General features: G+C 48.1%; 6 protein-coding genes across 6 annotated transcripts; 4 read left to right on the top strand and 2 right to left on the bottom strand.

Annotated features, from left to right (window-relative positions):
• Positions 1-359: 359 nt before the first annotated feature.
• BGW36DRAFT_432995 (putative mannan endo-1,4-beta-mannosidase A-1) lies at positions 360-1,713 on the bottom strand (the record flags this gene model as incomplete). The annotated part of the gene is made up of 4 exons (XM_046221207.1): positions 360-646; positions 717-845; positions 917-1,579; positions 1,638-1,713. 4 exons carry the CDS (start codon positions 1,711-1,713, stop codon positions 360-362), a joined length of 1,155 nt encoding a protein of 384 aa, XP_046066317.1.
• Positions 1,714-2,693: 980 nt separating this feature from the next.
• On the bottom strand, positions 2,694-3,529 carry BGW36DRAFT_364764 (uncharacterized protein; the record flags this gene model as incomplete). The annotated part of the gene is made up of 5 exons (XM_046214586.1): positions 2,694-2,794; positions 2,886-3,022; positions 3,064-3,190; positions 3,248-3,276; positions 3,336-3,529. 5 exons carry the CDS (start codon positions 3,527-3,529, stop codon positions 2,694-2,696), a joined length of 588 nt encoding a protein of 195 aa, XP_046066316.1.
• Positions 3,530-5,382: 1,853 nt separating this feature from the next.
• On the top strand, positions 5,383-7,203 carry BGW36DRAFT_401480 (putative sugar transporter; the record flags this gene model as incomplete). The annotated part of the gene is made up of 4 exons (XM_046218749.1): positions 5,383-5,436; positions 5,512-6,318; positions 6,384-7,028; positions 7,090-7,203. 4 exons carry the CDS (start codon positions 5,383-5,385, stop codon positions 7,201-7,203), a joined length of 1,620 nt encoding a protein of 539 aa, XP_046066315.1.
• A 598-nt stretch (positions 7,204-7,801) lies between these two features.
• Positions 7,802-8,977, top strand: BGW36DRAFT_401479 (kinase-like domain-containing protein; the record flags this gene model as incomplete). The annotated part of the gene is made up of 2 exons (XM_046218748.1): positions 7,802-8,035; positions 8,090-8,977. 2 exons carry the CDS (start codon positions 7,802-7,804, stop codon positions 8,975-8,977), a joined length of 1,122 nt encoding a protein of 373 aa, XP_046066314.1.
• Positions 8,978-9,536: 559 nt separating this feature from the next.
• On the top strand, positions 9,537-11,576 carry BGW36DRAFT_401478 (ubiquitin-conjugating enzyme/RWD-like protein; the record flags this gene model as incomplete). The annotated part of the gene is made up of 2 exons (XM_046218747.1): positions 9,537-10,551; positions 11,080-11,576. 2 exons carry the CDS (start codon positions 9,537-9,539, stop codon positions 11,574-11,576), a joined length of 1,512 nt encoding a protein of 503 aa, XP_046066313.1.
• A 553-nt stretch (positions 11,577-12,129) lies between these two features.
• On the top strand, positions 12,130-15,061 carry BGW36DRAFT_66374 (transcription factor IIIC subunit delta N-term-domain-containing protein). The gene is made up of 5 exons (XM_046222500.1): positions 12,130-12,406; positions 12,471-13,391; positions 13,444-13,645; positions 13,695-14,501; positions 14,580-15,061. The coding sequence occupies exons 1-5, from the start codon at positions 12,299-12,301 to the stop codon at positions 14,906-14,908; spliced, it is 2,367 nt and encodes a 788-aa protein (XP_046066312.1). The 5' UTR covers positions 12,130-12,298; the 3' UTR covers positions 14,909-15,061.
• The last annotated feature ends 100 nt before the right edge of the window (positions 15,062-15,161 follow it).

The following is a 15,161-nucleotide window of genomic DNA, read 5'->3' as shown; positions in this document are numbered from 1 at the left end:
AGGTTTGACCACTTGTCATGGTGGTTGACCAATTTGTTGTATCCCGTTGGCCGCCTGGCACACCGTTAGGGTTAGGATTAGTCGAGCGAATTTTGACACCGTGACTTTTGATTAGACACTGGAATTGTATGAGACGGTTAAATAAATGCAGATTACTATTTGTCTATTTGATCAATTTCTCCTTCAGAAATAAGATGTGGCATTCCAATAGTCTTTTATTCTTCGACTGACTGCCCTTGACCCTGCTCTTAGAACAATTTGAATCTTGTCATAAGTACCCCCAAACGGCTGCCCTATAACCCTAGGGCAGCGCGTCGCTATTTTTGACAACTTCTCAAATCAAAATCATACACGACTTTCTACGAGCCAATCTGACTGATATGATCTGTCACCAAGCAGGTATAATCACTGCTCTTATACCAAACACTGTACTCATCATTCGGTGATTTGCCTGTGCTCAACTGATCTCCCCACTGCCAAAACAAATCACCAGCGAGCGAAGTACGAGCAGCGGATTGCCACGGCTGCTCAACACTGCAGAAACTCGACGAACCGTATTCCTCGAGGAGACATGGTTTGCCTGCCTTGCTACAGGCTTTTCCATGGGCCTGGATCCAGGTGGTGCCCCATGAGTCAGACTCGCTCCCTAATTCGATTATGTTAGACCGGAAAATGCAAATAAATACTGTATTGTATCATGCATTCTTGCAACTCACATTGGTCAGGATACATATGAATGGTACCAAAGTCAACAGTGGAGATAGCCAAGGTGGCTTCAAAGTCATTTCCCTCTGAATATCCAAATGGATAACTTCCATCGGAATCCGTAGCGAGACCCATGCCCTCTGAAGAGAATCAAAAGTAAGCCTTCCCTTCGGACATTCTCATACAGATATATCAAATTTAATCAACTCACCAGATCCAATGGCAACCATATGAGTCGAGTCGAGAGACTTGATAAATTTGCTGGTTTTTTTCACCCAATTGGTGATGACGGACGTGTGGCACCCACTGCAACGAGGCTCGTTGGCTAATTCCCACGCAAAAATAGCAGATGACCTGGTGTATCGGCTAACGACAGTCTTGATGTAATGCTGGTATGCGGCCTGAGCAGCAGTATTCGTATACCAACCAGTCTGCGTTCCTCCATAGTTCTTTACGTAAGCGGGCATGCCACCATAGTCACTCCAATTGTTCACAAAGTTAATAATCAGTTTAATACCATGGGCCTCTGCAGATTTGACTACATAGTCAAGACGTTGCAGGCCGTCGGCTCCGGTGTTGATGGTTGCTTTGCCGTTTTGCAGCAGCTGGAACCACACGGTTCCCTTGGCAGGCTTGGTATTGACATCATTAAACCCCCAAACCCGGAGAACCTTGAGTCCGGAGGTTTGGAGATGGCCCATTACCAGGTCCACATCATCGTTGTTGGTGAGGAAAGAGATCCAGTAGGAGTTTGTGCCAGCATAATATCCTTTCTTGCCGCCAATCACAAACGAAGTTCCGCTTGTACTGGCATGTGATCCATTGCTCTCAGCGATTTGCGACTGAGAACGGATTGAAGGAACAGAGCGCAATTCTGCGTGATAGGAAATTAGCTTTAGTTCGTAGTACAGGACGAAAATGGGTTAACGTACGGGTTCTCAAGATTGTTGGTTGAGAAAGGGTTAGAAAGGCCAAGGAAGGAATAGCTAAGAGAGTCGATATCTTCATCTTGATAGATTCAATCGGTTGTCAATGAAAGATTTTGTCTTCTACTCATTTCTAGTTTCGGATCCAAGATATCATTTTGCGCAGGAATTCAGCATTATTTAATACTTTCACGAAATGAGTGTGCCCCGTATAATATCTTGGCTTAAAATTAAAGGTGTGAAGTGTTCCACAAGACTGCTATAATTTGATACTATCCCCGATATTGTCCCATTGATCTAACCGGCATTTGAATAGAGGTGAGAAAATTACCCCAAGAGACTACCCCAGATGGTACCTTATCTCCACGAATTAATTAGTCCTCATGCCGGCAAAGATGTAAGCGCGTTTTGTCTGCCGATCTTATGCTATTCCTATTCTACTCCGTGGTAGATTTGGCAAGCCATTTTCCTTTTACGGAACGGGGTTCCACCCCGTAATGAAAACGGAACGCTGGCCGCATTATATTAGCATCTGATACATACTTAGCTCTAAACACGCACTACCGAACACGAGGTTGGTTTTAGTCTCTTTTCACGTTGAACTTTAATATTATCATTGGAATGGAATGTTTTTAATTTATTCACTGTGGAGTTGGCACTCGTATTACATTGCTGTTTGGTGCATGGATTGTAGCATTTCTCTGGCTGTTTCGAAATGATGACTTTAGCAGTGGTAATAATATATTATGCGTTCAGATTTCTATAATAATTAAATTCAGCTGTACCAATCAGAAACATGGAACATGGCTTCCATTTACATATGTAGCTACAGCAAATTTTACAGCCAATGATAACATTGAACACATTATCATCGACACATCAAATGCATAACTAGGTTGGATTGATATATGACGAAAGAAAGTTAAATTTTCATCTAAACTGTAGGATCTTTCTAAGACAGGGAATCCCCAATATTTGTGCGTGATCCAGCTTTGAAACTTGCCTTCGTTCTGAAATGATCCTTCTCAACATACTATCAGATGTATTTAGACCCTCAAAGCTTTAGATAGGAGTGACGTCAACCCAAAACTTGGTATCGTCAGTAAGATAAGCCGAGCTGCTTTCAATCTGGGTCTGGATCCATTCTACACCGGATTTGTAGGCTATCACCAACTGTCAGATAAGTGCACAACCCAAGAATGTAGCCTTTAAAAAAAAAAAAAAAAAAAAAAAAAAGAGGAAACAGGAGCATACTGTTGATATCATCGGTATTGGGGTTATTCACCCCGCTCTCCCCATCTCTGTGGCCTCCGAACCACGCATCGTACCCGTAGTGGTCTTGGCTCTGATGCCGGGAGGCAATATCCTTAGACAAATCGCTGCTACAGAAGCTGTTAGATGATGCGTCAATAAGAGCTCTAACGAAGTATACTTTAACACCGCCCCGTCATTCCAACTGCTCGTCGATTGTTCTTCAAAAGCCGACGCGCTGGTTCTAAGCATAAACCAGTTTTGCTTGAAGATGCCAAAATTAGCTGAGTCTTCGGTTTTGCCATCTCCTGGATATATATTAGCCAACTAGATAGGACTAATAACTGAATAAGTCGGTGGCGTACCGTAGGTATAATCAGTGTTCATATCCGATCTAAACAAATGTTTCAGGTCTTAGTTATAGGGATATATTGCGCAACGGAGGAAACGCACGTTTCCAGCATAGCAATGGCGAGATCGAGCGTGGTACCACCGGCGCTGGTAATGGCTTGCTTGCGAGATCCCAAACCACTCGCGGTGTACGAGCCACGGTCATTTCTTTTGTTGAAGGGTGAGCTGACCGGGTTTGCGGAGAGGAGCCCGGCATGGAGCAACGAAATGAGACTGATTGAAAGGATGGACTTCATTTTGGAGTTGGGATGCTGGTCAGCTGGTTCGATGATGTTGTTGATGTTTTCAGATATTCACTGATTTTGGGAATGAGTGAGTATCACTGTTTATTTATGCATATTGGCGTTGACTGCTTTAGATCCTTAGATCCATCAAGATTATGCAGTTCGGCAGATCGACACCCTGAATACAAGTACGTTAGACAGCCGAAATTAACAGGACAGTCAATTGCTGCCTATCATGCCGATAATCCGCCGATTCAAATGAATATGAGACTGAGTATGATTCAAACTGATTATTATATATAAAAAATGTATTGGCATAATCCCGTTTCAGTACTAAAGGTGGCTCTGCAGTCCCGGTTTTCTGGATTTAATGTGGATTGTTCGATTTTTCTGCCGACATGTCTTCGCTGATAGGCAAGTGAAGTAGATCATTACTCCCTGAAGAAGTACCGACAGAAGAATGCGTGATTTATCATTGGAGAGTAAGAATTTTGACGATCATAAGCCAAGAGATATAGCAGTGTCATCCTTGCTGGCACAGGAAGATGTCGTTTGCTGACAAAATTAAGGGAGGATGAGACAAGAAACAAAGAATTATGCGTAGTCAAGGTGAGACATTGTTAGATATGGATTCAGTATATCCTTGTTGGAGTGATGCAGGACGACATTCTAAGGATGAGCAGTGGGGGGATATGGAGTGGCAACGGTGCAGGCGGAAATTAACTCTCTGTGGAGAAGTGGGATGACACTGGTAGAAAAATAGCACTCATTTTGGAGTGTCACAGGATGGATCAGCTGATGTGATGTTGACAAGAGGAAACTGGAGTCTGAATTGCACTAAGTAGCTTATCTAGGTCAATTTAATGGAAACCGCTGCAAATTTAGGGCTACTGAGTGGGTTGGGATTCGTTTAATAAGATATGGGCGGAAATAAAACTACTAATAATAAGGACTGGCGTAGCAGAGAATACAATGCAGGGCATATCTAATCAAGAGGTGATTAATGTCGTTGGTGTGTATTCATTCACCTGCTTGCACAACATTTCCTCCGTTTTGCCTCTCCCTCAGATGTTAGCAGCTTTGCCACCTCATCCTTTAATATGATCGCAATTGACTAGTGGAAGTTTTCGTCGTCGGATAGTGTAATTAGAATCTGTCCAGTAAGCTTACTCCATCCATGAATACTTGGATATTAATGAAACCAATACAAGGAACTTCGAGATATACGCTGAGGCTTTTGTTGAGTTGACGGTTATGGCCACTCTTGAAGCATGTCTCATTCATTTCATCCATTATTTTCCACCCGAGTCGGTTGTTTTTCCTCACGATCACAAGCGAAATTAGCTGCTCGGCCACTTCCTGAGTGAATCGGGTTAGTCTCGGTTTGCTATGTGGTTTCGGCTGCTCTCTTCGGCTTCGGGATGCATTCGGCATGGCATTCTTGACCCTGGGATATGGGGGGCGGGCCATACCCTGCCCATCTATCAATATAAGCCAGTAGCCAGCGCGGACGATAGTATCATCCGCGCCGATTCAGGCAGCCTGTCACCCGTGACAACCGAAGCGAAGTCTGTCAGTGGCCGTTGACTGTGGAGAGGCCGTGCCAGATTGAATAAGGTTGAACCCCATTTGGCACTCCGCATTTCCCTGCTCCGTGGCCTCCGCATTTTTTCCGGATTAGCGGCTGGCCAGCTTCATATTGACTTTGCCATCAAGCTTCTCGCCAAGTCTCTGCAACAACCACAGGATACTTTATTATGAAACATCTTCCCAGTGCTCCTCATGTATTACCCAGATCGAAGGTTCGTTTCCTCGCACGTTTACGGGCCGTCTCGCGATCTTGATTATACTGTGGTAACGGCATAATGGCGACAACCGAGAAAGTCGATGCCAAGCACGTGGCATCGCTTGAAGAGTTGGTGAGTGTGAATAACCATGTCTTGAACATGATAGTAGATACCCACTGGTGCATGTTCTGATTGCTCATCATTCAGGAGAACACAACCGTTCACGTTGCCTCTGGCAGCGAGGAATTCAACGAAGCCCTTATCCAGGAACCCCCGAAACTCTTGGATCCGACTTCGCTTCTGCTATTTCTCTGTCTGCTCGTGGGATTCTTCTGTCAGACGATGAATGGATTTGACGGTGCGCTTTTTAATGGTCTGCTTGCCAATACCATCTTCCTGGGCCATTTCCATGGAAGTGATTCGGGGATATGGGCCGGCATCGTTTCGGCCATGTACCAGATTGGCGGCGTCAGCGCTCTGCCCTTCGTCGGTCCTGCCATCGATACCTGGGGTCGACGTGTTGGCATGTTCATTGGCAGTCTCTTCATCGTTCTCGGTACAATTGTCTGTGGTCTGACGATCACGAATGCTAGTATTGGCCAGTTCATGGGTGGCCGCTTCATGCTTGGTTTCGGTGTCTCGATTGCTTCTTCCGCCGGCCCCATTTACGTCGTCGAGACTACTCATCCGGCCTACCGCGGTATTGTGACGGGTTACTGCAATACCTTTTGGTTTGTTGGTTCGATCTTGTCATCTGGTGCCGTCCGCGGTGCTATTACACTCCACACCAATGTGTCCTGGCAGATTCCCGTGTGGCTGCAGTTGGTGTTCTCTGGTTTGATCATTTGTTTCTGCTTTTTGATTCCCGAGTCTCCGCGTTGGCTGTACGTGAACGGCAAGAGAGAAAAGGCCGTCGAGACGCTGACGAAGTGGCACGGTTACGGAAACTGTGATTCGCTGTGGGTTAAACTTCAAATTTCTGAATACGAGGCTCATTTGAACATGGATGGCTCCGTAAGCAAGCCTCTCCGCATTAACTACCCTGACACCTTTCAGCATCTTACTGACAGCTCCTGTAGGACAAGAAGTGGTGGGATTACCGCAGTCTCTTCAACAAGCGCAGCAACTTCTACCGTCTGATGTGCAACGTCTCCTTCTCGGTCTTCGCGCAGTGGGCTGGAAACGGCGTGTTGACATACTACCTTGTTCCAGCCCTCAAAGGTGCCGGATTCACCTCGGACGTCACACAAGCAAACATCAACCTGGGATACTCCTGCTTCCAATTTTTCTGGGCGCTCGTCGGTGCCGCGTTTGTCGACAAAATCGGTCGTCGACCACTAATGCTCAGTGGTATGGCAGGTTGCTGTGTAGTTTGGATTGCAGTGTTGGCTGCCTCTAGCCAGGTGAACAAGGCCGATGGTGGTCTGAACCACGCCGCATCGAATGCCACGCTTGGGTTTATTTTCATCTTCGGTGGAGTGTTTTCTTTCTGCCTCACGCCGCTGCAGGCTCTGTATCCGGTCGAAGTGCTCTCGTACGAGATGCGCGCCAAGGGAATGGCCTTCTCCGCTCTGGCTGTCAACGCGGCGGGTCTTTTGAACCAGTTCGCATGGCCCGTCTCGTTGGCAAATATTGGCTGGAAAACGTATATTGTGTTCATTATCTGGGATGCGATTCAGACTGTCATTATGTACTTCTTTCTCCCGGAGACCAAGAACCGAACGGTAAGCTCATTCATTCTCTTCCATCCTGATATTATGTAGAGATGAACTAATTACGTTGTAGCTCGAGGAACTCGATCAGATCTTTGAGGCTCGCAATCCCGTAAAGGAGTCGGTGAAACCCGTTGAGATTGCAGTCAATCAAGACAACCAAGTGGTGGCAGTGAAGGAAGCATAGTTCTCATAGTCCCTGTCATGTTCCTGGGCAAAACCGTCGATGGTGGTATTCTGTGGAGCTAGATTCTGTATGATAATGTGTATATTATACGATATATCGTGTAAGAAGACATCTTCAAGATAGGAACATTGAATCAAACAATGATGCAACATTTTAACGGTTAAGCAGAAGAGGAAGCACCGCGCAGCCTCAGGCATCTAGATAGTGCGGCCTGATTCCCCCGCCTAGGATAATAACCTTTACATTGAAACTCAATACATTCACCATCTTTAATTCATCCTTTGAATTATATGTGGAATACTGGCAGCACAATGCGGAGTTTCAATTCATATAATCGATATATCGATATGATTCTTATTGATGATGATCGATAAACGATCCGCAAAAAGAAATTACGAACTAATGAAGACGGCCCTGCAATGATTGGGCTACGATGGTCGATACTGGCATGAGTCAAGATGAGCAAGAGGGGAAAATGTAACCCCTCTAATCTGAGATTAGGTTAGATTATAGGTATTCCTCCTTCGTTCAAATTGTTATTTATTCTGAATCTATCACAAGTCGTTTGTATTATAAATTCAATTCGGTTTATAAGAACATGGCCACAGACCAAGATATAGAGAGCGCAACACTAAAACTGCTCGCGTCAACCGATTATGCCTGCTCATCCCTCACGCGACTAAATGGCGGTACAGCCAATTTCGTCTACAGAGGCAGATTATCGTCGCCTATTACTTTACCCGGCGAAACCGATGCAGAAGAGGTTATTGTTAAGCATACTACAGATTATGTCGCGCTAAATCGTGATTTTAAGCTGGCTAGAGATCGATGTGTATGTGCTTGTTAGTGGATGGTTGGTGCAGGTTAATAACAATGTGTTTGGCAGATCTTTGAAGAGACTATGCTCAGAGCACTCAAAACTTTTTCACCCCTCAGTGATGCTGCGTTACTGGCCTCGTCGAGGATCACGGTCAAAACGCCCCGGTTGTTGCATTTTGACTCGGCGACGTATACGCAGATCATGGAGAATCTGCCCGAGTCAAAGGACCTGAAAAGCTGGCTGCTGTCTGAGCGAGGAAAGAGTATCTCTGAGCCAGATGCGCGTGCAATTGGGCATGCGCTAGGTGACTGGGTTGCAGCCTTTCATACATGGGGATCTCAGGAGCAGCAGGCTGGGTTGAGGGAGACGATCGGGCAGAATACGGAAATGCAGAAGCTCAAGAATATGGTGAATTACGAGAGACTTCCAGCTATGGTAGATACTTACCCTCATATTCTCGAGTCTAGCCGTGCAGTCTTTGAGCAAGCGAGAGAATGCGTGGCGAGGGAAATTGCCTCGCCGCCGACACATTCCGGTGATGGATCGTATGGTTTGATTCATGGCGATTTCTGGACGGGCAATGTGTTGGTTACCGATCACACGCTGTTCGTGGTGGACTGGGAACTGAGCCATCTGGGGCTGCGGGCGCTGGATCTGGGGCAGATGCTGGCAGAGCTGTTTGAGGCGAAGCATTTCAAGGATGTGGACGCGGCGATCTGGATCATGCAGGCATTAGTCGAGAGTTATGGGCCGCTCACGCGTGAGATTGCATTCAGGGCGGCAATACATGTGGGCGTGCATTTGGTGTGCTGGAGCGTGGTCCCTGGCTGGGGCAGCCGGGAGCAGATCGAGGAGGTGGTGCGCATAGGGCGGGAGTTCGTAGTCAACGGGTGGCAGAGAGACGCAGCGTGGTTTATGCAAGAGGGCACGCTGGGTTTTCTCTTTGATCGGTGACCAATCCATTATCCTGTCGAGATAGAGACTGAATTATTAGAGAAGACAATTATAGAGCCCCTCCGGCGCGGAGTTTATAGCCGCCGACTGCTAAAAATAGACCCCATGTTAGGCCGATCATCGTGGCCAACTTGACAGGTCTTTTCCAGGCATTCGTAATTAATGCATGCATGTTCCTCAGAATGCAATACTTGGTTTTGGTTTCTTTCTTCAATATCAATTGATATTCTAAAATATCCATTGAACAGCGTTGGCTGAGATCGTCAACAGCCAACAGCCAAGCCCAATAAAAAACTAGGCTATTGCAGCCGAAACAACCGGGACTTCCTCTTCATATTAGCGGCATTAATAATGCAAATAGTTATCCGGCTGCTGCCTGCGCCCAGACCAGCTGAGGCTGACAACTCAGCGCTTTGCTTTAAACCCACGGTCCCCTCCTCCGCGCCTTCTTCCGCTGTCATCTACTCTGCTCGCTAAGATCCTCGTTTGCATCTCAGCATTCTTGCTATTATCCCATTGCATCGTTTCTAATTAATTATTATACATACCTACCTGTAAAATGCCTCTCGCTGCCGTCGCCAACTATCTGGTTCGGCGGGGAACGGACGGCTCTGATGAGGACAAGCCGTTCCCTGTGCTCGGATTCAGCATCTTCGTGCTCACTCTCGTCATCCTTGCCATCACGAGCGGGTGTCTGGACTACATCTATGGCAAAGTCGTTGCTACCCTCGCTGCCGTCGAAGACCCTAACCCCGATGTCTACGTGCGCATCGAGACGGACGCTACCGTCGAGACCGGCATCAACGACGCCGAACTGCCTCCCCCAAAACCCATCACCCGTTCGCTGGGCAGCACGCTCGCTCATCTCAAGTCTCGTGCTGGTCGTCTCTCCCGATTCCGTGGCATCCGCTTATACCTGTTGATCGTCCTGATCGTCAACCTCGTGGCGTCGCCGATCGCCGCCATCCTCGGTGGAAGCTTGGTCGGTAATGCCCTGGGACAATTCATCGCTGAGCTGCTCGTGGCAAACCTGCGAGTGGGCTGGATTCATATCGTCATCTCGGAGCCGTCGACAAAGTCGCTCTGGTCTCGTCTCCCTGCCTGGCGCAAGACTATTTGGAAGATTGCCCCGGCTGCTGCCATTCGCTCCGTTGCTTCTCAGGTCGCCACCTTCGTCCCTCTCCTCATTGCGTCCTCGAGCAGCCTCATGGCGAGCCCTTCGGATATAGCCCCGACCACGTTTGTGTCTAGCGGTCTAGGTCTAAGCGCCCTTTATCTCGCTCTGTATGTGCTCATCCAGATGCCCGCTGAAGTCACATTCATCCGCGTGGCCGCGTCGATGCTGCCAGAAGATGATGAGGCTATTGTGCCCTTCGACCGTTCGTTTGGTGGAAAGGTCACACCTGAAATCGTTGGTGGTCAGGGCAAGATTGGCATCGTTGACGCGTGGCGTTCGTTCAACTGGGGCTCACGCATGCGATTTTTGAACATTGTCGGCAGAGTCTTCCTCTTGCAGATGGCCGTGTCATTCATCTTCGCCTTGGTGCTCATCTCGCAGGTGTTTCTCTTCTTCGGTGATCGGATCGACAGCTCTGGCGCCGTGGATATTAGCATGTAATTGGCCGGTCGTTTCTGTATGAGATGACGACGTGCATATGATATGATCTTTCTGGATAATGTCTGTTAAATAGTGCTAGCACATACTCTGATATATCTATATACCTACACCTATACCATACCATATACCAATATAATATATATCTAGATGTCCTGCCGATCGTTGGTGGCTGTGATTGGTGGCGGCGATAACCTCACTGCGGGTGGCGGTGGGACGCTTCCGGCAGAAGGCGAATCCCCCGATAGTCATCTCAAGTCTACACTCCTTCAGTGTCTATGCTTCCTCTCTTGACATCGCTCATCCCTCACTATTTGCTCTACCCCAACCAATCTCCCACCACGGGCCATTCCGGCTTGCTGCTCGCCCCTCATCACCCCTCCACCTGACACATACCATCGAATCCCCCACTTCGCACCTCACCTCCAAAGCCACTATCTATTACAACCACCACACCACACCACATTAAATACAATGGCAACGACAGCAGCCGGCCGCATGCTCTCGCGCCAACTACAGCAGATGCAGTCCGACAAGGACATCCCCGGCATCAGCTGCGGCCTAGTCAACGACAACAGCGTCTTCGAATGGGAAGTCATGCTCATGATATCCGACGATTGCAAATTCTACGGCGGCGGGTTTTTTCGAGCTCGACTGAGTTTTCCTCCTGAATACCCGCACATGCCCCCGAAAATGAAGTTTGAGACGCCCATCTTCCACCCTAATATCTACGAAAATGGGGATGTCTGTATCTCGATCCTGCATCCGCCAGAGGAGGATAAGTATGGATATGAGTCGGCCGCGGAACGCTGGTCGCCCGTGCAGACACCAGAGACGATTTTGTTGTCGGTGATTTCGATGTTGTCGAGTCCGAATGATGAGAGTCCGGCGAATGTGGAGGCTGCGAGGTTGTGGAGGGATGATCCGAAAGAATTCAAAAAGCGGGTTAGGAAGTGTGTCAGGGAGAGTCTTGGGGAGGATTAAGACTTGTTGTCACTCTTTCTTTCCTTATTTTCGCTCTGATATCCGATTTCCTTTGGCCAATCAGAAAAGTATTCGATTTCATCGACTGACGATTTCAGCATCACGACGAACCTACCATCACACAGTTTACATCAACATGGATCGCAACATGGAAACAAGGTTACGTACATATATTCTTTGGGTTGCAATCATCCCTCACCTGCTAGACGTATTTATTTGGTTATGCTGCATTTTAGGACGGTCTCGTGCTGTGCATGCCTCGCCTTGTTATGACCTTCTATGAACCTAGCGTGCTAATTTCTGCCTTTTTTGAAGTACATATTTTGATTGAAGGCAGGTGGCGTTTCTTGTCATTTTTTTTCTATCAATCAATTGATATTTATATAGTTTACTCGGTTTGGTCCGTTTCTATAGCACTCTAGAGGGTACGCGTAGTGATTTTCTTCCCAACAATTCACACTCTCTTCCAGGAATATTTAGACCAAGAGAATATAAAATTTTAAGCGATGTAATTGTGAATCAGCTGGAAAAAATATTTTATAAATATAATTCCCGCGCATTTCTGCTGTCCAAAAACGGAAGACCGCGCCAAGCTTTTTCTTCTGAATGTTTTCATGTGTCTCCTTCCACCAACCCTCTCGCAGCGAAACATGTATCAGCTGTTAACTAATAATGTTTATTTAAAAATGTAAACAAAACCATACGTTTGCTCGGAGGAAACCATGGGTGACGCCATCGACCTTAACCTTTTCCCCTCCTGCTACAACTGCCTCGCTTGGTCCGACGACGGCGAGCTTGCAGTGGCAGCGGGCGACTCTGTACACTTACAAGTATCGTATCCCCACCCCTTCATCAACCGTATACCAACCTCCTATTCTAATAAAAGATGTACAGCTCCCCCAGTGGAAGCCCACCTGGGTCCATCCACTATTTGAAAAAGAAAAATCCCTACCGTGGACGTCAGCCAAGATCCGCACGAATCTGTTCACGCACGCCGAATGGGAAGTCGCATGGCCCTCGGACCGCGACAGTTTCTCGATCGGCGCTGAGCAATCGCTGAGCACTGTCGGTGCACTGGCATGGTCGCCGCCGGGCTTGGGTAGACATCGCCGCTGTGTGCTGGCCGTGTTGACGTCGAATTTGTTGTTGTCGTTTTATGAGGCCGATGGCCGACGCAAGACGTGGTCGCGTGTGGCCGTTGTGAATCACGCGCTTGACGCGTATTTCCGGGCGCATGCGAAACAGCATGGCCATGGCGAGACGGGCAGTGCCGTGAGGAAGAGTAGGGTGAGGGCGTTTGCGTGGTGTCCGCCGTTGAAAAGGGAGGAAGGGGATGGTGAGTTGGCGCGCTGGGGTGAACAGTTGCTAGTCGTGTCAACGGATGATAACGATGTTGTGCTTGTGAGAGTGATGAGGAATGGCTTGAAGTCGATTACCGAGGATCAGTATGTGCTGAATGTCGTCGCGCATATACACGTCAATCAGCCGGGTGTTAGGAAGTTTGGTATGGTGTGTGGCTCGTCGCTGTGGGCTGATGCGTTGGAGATGAGGGCTAGGGTATTACATCTTTCATGCGGGCCGTGGAGGAGAGCCGTAAGGGTTGATGAGGAAGGGGATTCAGTAGATGGGTCTGGGGCTATGGTTGCTCTGGTTTATGGCTCCAGACTGCAGTTTATCAACGTCCATGCCGCTGCTGGTGAGAGTGACCGGGATCAGTGGGTGAGAGCGCACCTTTCAATGGCTCCGGATGCGCTGTTTTCAAAGCTGAGTCTGGACGGTGTTAACTTCACTGGCCCATTGCAATGGATTCCTTCAGTACGTGTACATTCTTCCGCAGATATTGATGAGCCTATTCTGACCGATGCAGAACGGGAATATTCTGCTAGTCGCAGGCTATCTCGGCGGACGAGTAACGCTCCGGTTCGATACCAGCGCGTATGTAAACCATCCACAAAACAAGAAAGCAAGCAAAAAGAGCGTACTATTTCATCAGCGCTCGTTTCAAGAACAAGGTGACGGGTTCATCAGCATGGGGGCGACATACTACCAACACAATGAGCCAATGACCGGTTCGTCTCTTCCGCCCAATATGTACTCTCAGTGCTAACCATACAACAGGAATAGTAGCAGCCGGCGAACTCGACTCTCCGACGGTCTACATGGCTACTCTCGGCCCGGTCTCTGAAACCATCGCTCTGTCCATCCTCGGTACGTCTCTGGAAGACACCGTAGGCATACAGCGCATCCCCTGGAAAGAACGGATGGAACGCTACAGACAACGCTACGACATCCAATACGAACTCGGCGACATGGCCATCGTACGCACATGGGGCCTAGCCACATTCAACGGGTGGCTGGCCGTTGCATTCACCATGCATCCCGGCGATACACTGGAATACATGACCAAAGCAGAAGAAAACACCACCATCCTCTTTGTACCCCCTGCGCCAGACACACCGTTCCCCAAACCACCCGACACTTCCGAAGAACACATCGCGAATGTACGCGACGAAATACTACATTACATCCTCTCCTCCGCCCGCGACGTTCGCAGGGACGATATACGCTCTGCCAAAGTGCTCTACGCGGCATGCATGTGCGCCATCATCTCGCACCATCCAGACGACAGAACATCAGACCCCCTCCTCTCCTTGACCCACCAAGCTCTCTCCCACCTGTCCTCCCTTTTCAGTTTCCCCGCCACCGACGAGCTCGCCTATTGTACCGGCACAACCCCGCTCCCTACACAAACCCATGAGGGCCGAACCACCCCTATCCTCCCCGCAAAACCACTCCCTGGTCTTCAAGGCCCCGGCGGCTTCCTGTGGGAGACATGCCAGACCTGTCTCCGACGAACAGGGCAGAGCATAGGCCTGAGCTGGCACGGATATGATCGATCGATGTGCGAAAACGGGCATCGGTGGAGTACGCCCTCCCTTCCTTTTCTAGACCTTCCCTTTTCTACATAAAAAAAATCAAAAATTCTGACTAGCCAATTAACAGACCGATGTAACCTGACATTTCTCTCCATCCAAGAACCATACATCGCCCCCTTCTGCTCAGTCTGTGACAAAAGTATTCTCGGCCGCGATCGCGGCGTGGCGTATTCCCTCGAACGCGCGTTTGAGGACATGGAGATGACTGATGCCCCCGGCCTCACAGAAGAAGACCCTACCCAACCTGAGAAAGAGAAAGCAGAAAAGGTAAAGAGGGAGGAACAAAATAATGGCGATAATAACGAAGAAAAAGACAGGAAAGAGGTTTATGATCGGCTATATGATCGTTATGACGTTTGCGCTTATTGTGGCGGGAAGTATCAGGACCAGTTATGAGTGATATTTACTTGAGATCTATAATAAGCAACATTGCAACTTGATGGTGTCATTCCTATTTCAATACGTATGTCTGTATGTATATTGATACCCCTCACACAGAGACACCTGGAAAATCTGATATTATCTTCATATCATCCTCGATGACACGTATATAATATTTGAACTATGTACAATACCCCCTTCCCCCCTGCTTATATATATATATATGTATGTATATATCTCTCCCATCAACTACCAATATCGACAACCC

This window comes from Talaromyces proteolyticus, assembly GCF_021365285.1.
Source record: "Talaromyces proteolyticus strain PMI_201 chromosome Unknown BGW36scaffold_14, whole genome shotgun sequence".
NCBI lineage: Eukaryota > Fungi > Ascomycota > Eurotiomycetes > Eurotiales > Trichocomaceae > Talaromyces > Talaromyces proteolyticus.
The sequence above is the reverse complement of the archived record's forward strand: the minus strand, read 5'-3'. Positions and strand labels throughout refer to the sequence as shown.